General features: G+C 42.2%; 1 protein-coding gene across 1 annotated transcript in view; it reads left to right on the top strand.

Moving 5' to 3' along the window:
- Positions 1-230: 230 nt before the first annotated feature.
- The window catches only part of LOC148013284 (uncharacterized), a 71,141-nt gene continuing 61,346 nt past the window's right edge, over positions 231-10,025 (top strand). Inside the window, exons 1-3 of the mRNA XM_087667702.1 lie at positions 231-440; positions 1,076-1,156; positions 1,527-1,616. Coding sequence (XP_087523828.1) covers positions 327-440; positions 1,076-1,156; positions 1,527-1,616 — 285 coding nt within the window. The 5' untranslated portion in view covers positions 231-326. The remainder of the gene's footprint in view (positions 441-1,075; positions 1,157-1,526; positions 1,617-10,025) is intronic.

Here is a 10,025-nt window from a genome sequence, read left to right as displayed (position 1 = left end):
ATATCAAAATTACATGCATGTGCCATGTTATGACTAAAGTCTTTGTCAAATTCGAAGTGTTAGACATTCTTCTTTAAAATTTCGAAGGTTGGAAATTTTCAATTTTACAATTCATTATACATTAAACCTTCATTTTTCATGAACACGGGGGAGGATTTGAAGTTACAAATGTCCTTCCGTGGAAACACGCTCTAAAGCGTCACGCGAGTGGGGCAGTCTGTTGATGCGGGGTTTAAATTTCAGTTTGGAATGCTTCTTGGCTTGCTAAACACAACACACAAAATAGCTTCTCCCTCAACACCCCCATCGACGCTTCGTCCATTTCAATGGCGCACCAGCAACTTGACCAGCTCTGTTGCGTTGGTTCGAAAGTGCCTCTCACGCCTGCGTCACAGTCCGAAGAGCTCTTTCCAGAAGCAGCTTGGATCAATCTCCAGAAGGTAGGCCTTGCATGATCTGTCCAGACTGATATATTTGGTCAATACTTCTTAGGGTTTTGATCGAGAGCCTGCTCATCGTCATCGATGTTCAGGTAGGTCTTGACTGCCGAGAGAGAACCGTATCTCTCTCTAGAGCTTTGACTTATGTGGCCTTGAACAATCAATCCTCGGCATTTGATCACGAACAAGAGTCCCATGGCAGCTTGTTGTCTTCCATTTTTTGCACCCTTCCACGGATGATACACGAGAAGTTTTAGACAAGCTCCTACTATCATTCTGTGAATAGCGACAACATTGTGAGCTTTTGCAAGGGAGAGACCATACGCCTAGCTAGGTGCAGTTGGGGGCACGGAGCTGATGGCCTGGAGGCTGGCAGACCCCTGCCCCCCCAACCGCAACTAGCTAGGTATGTGGCGTCTCCCAAGCAGAAGCATATGATGCTGAACACTAGGGAGAAGCAAAGGAAAAACACCCCTTTTCCCATGTGGGAAAGTGTCCAAAACTTTTTGCGCATAGCCCTATGGGTTTTTTTCATTCATAGAAGGACATCCTTATTAAAACCAATCATTCATTCTTGAATTTGTTGATTGGAGCTCTCATCTCGACAATTTTGTTGACTCTCTGTGAACTTGCAGGCAGCTGGAGAAGCCACCTCCACACTAAAGGAGGTCATAAAAGGTCTTCAAGACAGTGCGAACCTACCAGAGAGTAGGCAGGTCAACAATAATCTGAAATTCTGGAAAGCTTCACTCGTCCTTAAATATATTATGTGGCATTACTGTATACATATTTGAAACATCTTGCTTTATCACTTGAATTCTTCTGTGAATGATGCTATTTTGCTGGTTATGCATTCTGATAATAAAACAAATGTATACATTGTTATTCGCTACTTCTTCTAGAGGTTGGTAGACCGATTCCAATAGAGGGAGGTTTCTTTGTTTAGCCAATATAAAATTTTCTTCCATTGCATCATGTTGTGCACACTAAGACTCTTTGGCATCTGCTGAAACATGCTTTGCATATAAACCTTTGAAAGTTAATTCTCAATGCACAGGCAGATACATTTGTCTTTACTACCTGCAGATTCCAGGTGGTTCAAGGAAGGTTGTAATGAAGAAGCTAGTAGGCAGGTTGATTAAAGTCTCAGCTCAGCTACTGTCCTTTCAGACTCAGGTGAGGAGCCGTGTAATACTTGCTTCAATAACATGTTGTTGCAGTTGACACGAACATTCTCTGCAGCTTGGCGCTCTACATCCTGACTAGAAGATCTCAAGTTCTAAAATTGTGATGGGGTTAATGGTTGCTGCTTTTTGTTTTACTTTTCAAGTTCTTATCTACATGAGTCTATGTCAATTGGCAACCTTTTCTTGAACTTGTTCTGGATAATCCCTGGCAGGATTGGAGACTTATGGAGTGACTGCATTTGGAGTGTGCTTCAGTTAATCAGATTTATCATCTGCTTATTAGGGATTGTCATTGGTTGGCAGCTAAGGGTAATTTTATCTGGGGTCTTCATAAAAGCAGCACATAGTGGATATGGCTGTCTTGGTTTTGAGGAACAGTGGCTCAGGTGAGGATACACAGCAGCTGCTGTGACTGACATCCAATGATGAAATTCCACTGGGAGACTGGGTTGCTTGTGGTGCTGCGACAGGAAAGAGGGAGAGGGAAAATTGGTGTCGCTGAAGGTGCTGCTGCTGTATGGCTGCAAATGCAGCTATTACCTGCCCTTTTGTGTTCAGAGTGTCTGTGAAGCAGCTCCAGCTGCAATGCCAGTGCAGTCAATAAGCTATCAAGCTCTTACAATGATACCTTATTCTGTCTGCAGTGGTCAAAAAACCAGGCCTGAGTTTCTGTGGCTATGGCAGCCACATAATAATATTGAGTTTGAGGCCTCCAATGTCTGACTAGATGGAGCAGCTCGCTACACCTCCCAAGGTCCTATATGTCGGCTCTCAGCTGAGCATAGTAGCTAGCAAAATGGAATCCTATGGGGTAAGGTACGGCTGACTGAAGCTGGATATGTCCTTGCCTAGAATGCTTCTAGCGATGGCTATGATGAAGGTATGGAGTCGTCTTGATGCTTGAGAGATAGAGAGAATGCTAGGCTCTGATACCATGAAGATGATGTGAGTGCATATCAAGATCTTAGCAAATGAGGGTGCCATGAGAGAATGGATTCATTTTTGGAGAGAGAGAGAGAGAGAGAGAGAGAGAGAGAGAGAGAGAGAACTTTAAGTTGAACAGGGTGGTGACCAAAAGGTTCAACTCCTACATTCCGCACAGTCATTTAGTACAGGTGTTACAAAAAGGGAAAATTGCACCTGGGTGAGTGGGTAACGAAAGACAAGTGGCTTACTGCTAGGGTAGCCACTTGATTACGAAATAAAGTGAGAGAGAGCTTTTTTGTGTGGATGCTCCCATCCTCTTCTTCTCAATCATGGTTGCTTATTCTTGTCCATGTCTATGGATTGAGTGGAAGAGCATTCTCTACGAAAACACAGCTGCTTGGATCTCGCACATTTGTGGATTGATTTTTTGAGCAAGAGCTTTTGGTTTGTGGCCTCAATGTTTTTCTTTTTGGTAGGCGAGGTAAGGGATGTGCTATAGAAGGATGTAGCACGGTGCTTGTGCTATGGTGAGTTGGCCTCCCTCGATAGCTATGACAATGCAATGGAGCCATTCTTCATACTTATTTGGAGATGGCCAGCCAAGTGGACGATGATCCATTGCAAGAGCCGTGGCCTCTTCATGCCTACTTCGTGATGATTACCATCAGTATCTTCTTCATCATCAATAGCACTGCCATCATGGTCATCGTAGATTGAGGGCCATGTGCACTCGCCCTTCAAGTTCTGCCTTGAGTGTGTCTCCAAGCAAGAGCTTTGAAAAATTGATAAAACCCTAGTACTTGGTAACCATGAGATGTATAAAATCTGTCATTCGAGGAAATGTTGTGTGGTGTTAAGGTTTGGTTGTTTCAATATGTTAAGTTCTAATGACATTTTGTTTCTTTGTTTAGTATAGAGAGAGAGAGAGAGAGAGAGAGAGAGAGAGAGAGAGAGTTTACGAAAAAAAAGAGAGAGAGAGAGAGAGAGAGAGAGAGAGTTTACGAAAAAAGAGAGAGAGAGAGAGAGAGAGAGAGAGAGAGAGAGTTTACGAAAAAAAGAGAGAGAGAGAGAGAGAGAGAGAGAGAGAGAGAGAGAGCTCTTTCTAACCAAACGGCTGTAGCTTAGTGGGTTAAGTTGAATGTGACCAAAAGTCTTTGGTTCAACTCCTACATTTAGTACAAGTGTTACAAATAGGGAAAATTGAACCAGGTTGATTGGGTTACTAAAAACAAGTGGCTTATCGCTAGGGTAGCCACTTGATTACGAAAAAAAAGAGAGAGCTTTCTTTTGTGGATGCACCCATCCTCTTCTCAAGCATGGTTGCTTATTCTTGTGTATATCTATGGATTGAGTGGAAGAGCGTTCTCTATGAAAAGATAGTTGCTTGGATCTCTTATGTGTATGGATTGATTTTTTGAGCAAGAGGTTTTGGTTTGTGGGGCGAGGGACATGTTGTAGAAGGATGTAGCATGGTATTTGTGCTCCGGCGAGCCGGCCTCCCTAGTCTGCTATGACAATGCGCTAGAGCTGTTCTTCGTGCCTGTTTGGAGATGGCCAGCCAAGGGGATAGCGATCCATTGCGAGAGTTGTGCTTCTTCATGCCTACTCCATCATTATCATCAGGATCTTCTTCATCATCAACAAAATTGCTATCATGGTCATTGTAGACTAAGGACCATGTGGATTGGTCTTGTTCTTGCTCCCTTGATCCGCCCTTCAAGTTTTGCCCCGAGTGTGGCTCTAAGCAAGAGCTTTGAAAAACAGAAAAAATACGAGTACATGGTAACCATGAGATGTATAAAATTTGTCATTCGAGGAAATGTTGTGCGGTGTTAAGGTTTAGTTGTTATCAAGTACTAATAACATTTTGTTTCTTTGTTTAGCATGCATGTGTGTGCGTGCGTGCGCGCATGTGTGTGAGAGAGACAAGAGAGTTTAACGTCTATTGAGGCCAAAATCGTCCTATGAGACATAACCATGTACCATGATGATTGTCATTGAGTATCAAAGTGTGACATATTGAGATGATGGCAATATGTGATTTGTGATGATGGTCACACACACACACACACAAAAGAAGAAAAGAAAGAGAGATATGTTAATGTCTATGCAAGGCCAATGTCTACTGAGGCCAAAATGGGCCTATGAGACATAACTGTGTATAATGGTGATCGTCACTGAGTATCAAAGTGTGTCATATTGAGATGTCATTTGTGATGGCAAGATGTGATTTGTGATGATGGTTTTACATACACACACAGATTAATTGATGCCAAAATTGGCCTGTGAGACATAACCATGTACAATGATGATTGTCATTGAGTATCAAAGTGTGATGTATTGAGATGATGGCAAGATGTGATTTGTGATGATGGTGATACACGCGCTCTCGCACACACACACACACACACACACACACACACACACACACACACACAAGAAGAAAAGAAAGAAAGAAATATTAACGTCTACATGAGGCCAATGTCTATTGAGGCAAAAATCAGCCTATGAGATAATTGTGTATAATGATGATCATCATTGAGTATCAAAGTGTGACATACCGAGATGATGGCAATATGTGATTTGTGATGATGGTCACACACACATACACACATACCGAGATGATGGCAATATGTGATTTGTGATGATGGTCACACACACATACACACACACAAAAGAAGAAAACAAAGATATATTAATGTCTACATAAGGCCGGTGTGGCCTATGAGACAAAATCTAGAGTACATCCATGTCTAATGTCATCTCATTAGTAAGGTGAAGTTAACATTAAGATAAGGAAGTGGCCTATGACACAATGTTGACAATAATTGATTGACCATGCTAGAGTAGAACAATGTCTAGTGTTGTCTCATTGGTAGAAAGAAAAGGAAAACCTAATCTGATAGAACTATTTATTGAAACTATGATGGAGATTATAAGATGTAGAGTTGATCTCAAGGTATGCACATGATCTTAGCTATGATGCAGTCCCTAACCGCTCCATTGATATGCTTGGTGGTGAGTCTTTGGTGTCTTGTGATAATGGCTTTGATCCTATTGTGTGTTAGGGGATATGTCAATTCATGTGTGGGTCTATGCATGCCATTTAGGGCTTGACACATTGTAGTTATTGCATTTTTTTCTAGTGGACATTTCATGTCAATTTGGCATTTTTGATGCCAGTTGACCAGCATCAATGTTGGCTGACTAGCCTTTATTTGAGGCATATTTTATGCCTATATTTTGGGCCTCCTCGTCCTCAGTCATAGTCATTCACCTTGTTCAGGTTTTGGTGGAGAGAGGGAGCTGGTGCTAGTGCCTTGATAGCCAGTGACTCAGTGACTCACGTTGGATCTGTATTGTCTCATATTTTGGTATATGGTTTCCATTTCCCGAGCATCTCTTTGCTTCTACGTCCTTTGTGTAGCATACTTTTCTTTTGCAGTGTTTCTCTTCCTTTGTCTCTTGTGTTCAGCAGTCTATTACAAGAGTTTTCCATGCTTCCATCATTGCATTCACTTTGACATGGTATCAAATCTTAGGATCACGGTTCCTGTTGCTGTTTTCTGCTGGTGCAGGTCTGTGTTTTGACTTTTCTTCTGCTGCTTGGATGTGTTCTTGCTGCTGCAACTGCTCTTGAGCCTAGGCAACCATCCTCTGCTCATTTTTGGCTTGTTTTTATTAGTGTTTTGCTGTGTGCCATCTGTATTTATAGTTTATTGGGCTGGGTTTTAGGGCTGGGGACTTGTTTCTGACCCTTTCTCTTCTACATTTTGGGGATAGTAGGCTAACGCGGCTTGTTTTCTTGGAGGTCCATTGCATTTATGGAGTTCTTGATTGTGCTTTACTGATTAGCCTTTGCTTGGGCGATTGTATTTTAGATTGGTACTAGCTCTGTTTGGTCCGTCTTTTTACTTCATGATGCATTGCTTAGCTTTAGAGACAATTCATGTCCATCTAGTTGTCGTGTTCTTATTACTACACTCTTGTTATTGTTGATCTTTTCTCTATGTGCTTTCTTTTGTGCTTTGAACTTGTGCAATCCTTGTGAGTTTGTATTTTTGGCCTCCTTTTCTCTCTCAACTCATGGCACCTTCGGTATCTCCTCCCGATGATCAGCACGGAGACATTCTTTACTCATCTACAAGTGTTATGTTGGAGACTTGTTGTGTTTAGCTTTAGGTTTCTACGAGGATGCTATCTCTTGGTGCTTCAGATGTTCTAGTTTCAGAGAGGGGTGCTATACGGCAAAAGAAGAAGTCTTAGTGCTATTATTGTGGCAAGAAGGGACACCTTCAAAAGGACTGTAGGATATGCAACTTTATGATAGGAGTAGGAGCAGACTGTGACGAAGAATGACAACTCTGTTGTAGTGTGTTCCTCATCTCCAGGTTTAGGTATAGTCTTCCACTTTGTGGCCTCGGCGATGGTTGTAGGGGCCTTCCTTCCCGGTTGCTAGTGCAGGTGATGCGGTCATCCCTCACGACTCTCTAGCGCCAGAGAGGGAGTGTGAGAGGGCGGTATGGTGGGGTTGGTAAGCCTCATCTATATAGGTATACAGGTGCATAGGTTCTAGAGTGTTATTAGTCTAGTCAGCTCATGTGTGAGTTTGGGCTATGCTTATCATTATTAGGTATTTTAGGCATTTTATGGTGGTCATCTTAGTGATTATTTAGGCATTTATTGCTGGCTGACCAGCTGCCATATTTGGCATATTTTGGGCTTATTTATTCAGTGGCTCCTCCTCCTCTCATTCAATCATCATCATTCTTCAGGTGGTCTTTCTATTGGAGAGAGGAGCCAGTGCTGGTGCCCACGCAGCCAATGACTTATTGTTGTACACATTATTCTCGTGTTTGGTATATGGATTCCATTTCCCGAGCACATCTTTGAGTTCTCTTCCTTTTGTAGTGTTCTTTGTTCTTTTCTTTTCTTTCTCTTGTGTCTTGTGTTCAATAGCTTATTTCAGCACTTATCTATGCTTCCATTGCTGCCCCACTTCTAACATGGTATCAGATTGCAGGGTCTTGGTTTCTGTTGCTATTTTTTTGCTGATTACATGTCTTTCTTCCCCCCATTGATCAAGCTTGGGTTTTTTAGACCAACAACTTTGGTTTCTAGTTTGTAATTGCCAGTTTGCTATATTCAATGCTCCTCTAGCTTGCGTTGTTGGTTTTCTACCTCTAACTGTGGTTGGGATGATTGTTTGTATAGGTGTTTTTTGCTGTTTTTGGCAGTCTTTGACCGGTTTTTTCTCATTTTGCAGTAGTTGGCCTTCGTTTTTGATCAAATTTTTGGTTACATTACATGTGAACTCTCATTTTGTGAAGTCTTTGCCGTTGGTTTAGTTGTATTTCCTCTCCGCATACCCTCTATGCTCTATCTTCTCTTCTTCTCTCCAGATGGCTCCTTCGTGCACTTCTATAGATGATTAGTTACATGGACTTGAATATCTTACATGGAGTGCTGTGATGAAAGCTTGGTTTGTGCAGAAGCCGATTTGGTATATTGTATATGGAGCTATTCCTCGGTCTCAGAGTCCTTTTTCTCTTTTCGAAGATTTTGATGAGAACAACCATGAGGAAGTTGTGCTTACATGGGATTCGGATGATGCCCGTATGTATTCTGCACTACTTCGATGTATTTCTAAAGAAGTTTTACCGGCGGTTATCTCCTGTAGGATACCACCAAAAATATAATTAAAGCTTTAGTTGTTGTACGAGGCACCTTCCTCCGTGCGTGTTGTGACCATTTATAGACAGCTTCAGCTTATGAAGTTTGAGTCCAAGGACACCATTCAATCATTTTTGCTCCATGTTACATAGGTACATGATCAACTTCGACACATGCAATCTGCCCTTCCAGAGACACATTTAGTGGGCACGGTACTCTACAAGCTTCCTCGGGAGTTTGATGGAGTGGTGAATGCTTTGTGGATGCAGACATACTCTACACTTGTGAACTTTACACATGTGCCCTCGATACTGCTTGAGCATGAGATATCTTTGCGTTTACAGGGGAGACTCTCATCTCATTATGGAGGTTCCAGTGAGGCCTTTACAGCTTTAGAGAGGGGTGATAGAAAGAAGAAGTTGAAGGCCTAGTGTTATCATTGTGGTAAGAAGGGCCACTTGTTTGCGGAAGGATTGCAAGGAATCAGTAGTACATGAAAGAAGAAGAAGAAGAAGAAGAAGAAGAAGAAGAAGAAGAAGACATGGAATGCAGAGTCCTTTGACGTGTCATCCTCTTCCTTGGACTCTGACTCCGATTCTCTGACTGCCAAGGAGAAGTTCGCGGCGCAGAAGGGATCCACTTCTTTAGATCATGGGTAGGACTTGTTTCCCCTTCCTTAGCTGCTTTCTAGTCTAGACGATACATTCATGCCTTAACTTTTTGGTGTCAGAGAGGGAGTGTGAGAGGGTGGTGAGATGGGGCAGCGGAGCCTCATTTATAAAGGTATATAGATTCCAGAGAGGGATGTTCTTAACGCATTGTTGGTAGATGAAAATCTTGGAGCTAAGGTTGACATCTAGGTTTATGTTGGTCGGGTTGTTCTTTGACGGCGAGCGAGATTGGCTCTTAGTCTTGAGCTCAGATAAGGGGACACTTTGGCGGTCTTGGCCAAAGGTGGAGAATCCATGGTTACATATATTCAGAGGCATTTTTTACAGGATGGTCTTATATGCTATTGTGAGACATTGTTGACAGACACGGAGATCTATTATGACTCTTGTCTATTTTTAGGAGTTGGTATAATCGACATTGATCTCAGGTTCTTTTTGAGGCATCTTGGTGGTGGCTTGATCACCCATTACTTGGGTATCCATGGTTCTACTCTGGTGGTTCCTTGTTGTATATGATTATCATTGTATCATTATATTGTATTAGATCACCCATGAAAGGGTGTTATCAATCTAGTCAGCTCATGTGTGAGTCTGGGCTATACTTGTCATTACTGGGTATTTTAGGCATTTTATGGTGGTTATCTCAGTGATTATTTAGGCATTTATTACTGGCCAACCAACTGGCATATTTGGCATATTTTGGGCCTATTTATTCAGTGGCTCCTCCTCCTCTCACTTAGTCATCATCATTCTTTAGGTGGTCTTCCTGTTGGAGAGAGGAGCTAGTGCCACTGCCCATGTAGCCAGTCACTCATTGTTGTATGTGTCATTCTCGTGTTTGATATATGGATTCCATTTCCCGAGCACATCTCTAAGTTCTCTTTCTTTGTAGTGTTTATTCGTTCTTTTATTTTCTTTCTCTTTTGTCTTGTGTTCAACAGTTTATTTCAGCACTTGTCTATGCTTTCATTGTTGCACCACTTCTAACATAGAGAGGGATATCCTTGACGCATCGCTAGTAGGTTCAAATCTTGGAGCTAGGATGAACATCCAAGTTCGTGATGATCTGTTTGACAGAGAGCAAACTTGGCTCCTGGTCTGAGTTCACATGAGGGGACACTTTGGTT

The sequence above is a fragment of the Lygodium microphyllum genome, chromosome 26 (assembly GCF_053477565.2).
Source record: "Lygodium microphyllum isolate KBCC chromosome 26, Lygodium_microphyllum_v1.1.10, whole genome shotgun sequence".
NCBI lineage: Eukaryota > Viridiplantae > Streptophyta > Polypodiopsida > Schizaeales > Lygodiaceae > Lygodium > Lygodium microphyllum.
Note: the sequence above shows the minus strand (reverse complement) of the source record. Positions and strands in the feature narration are given on the sequence as shown.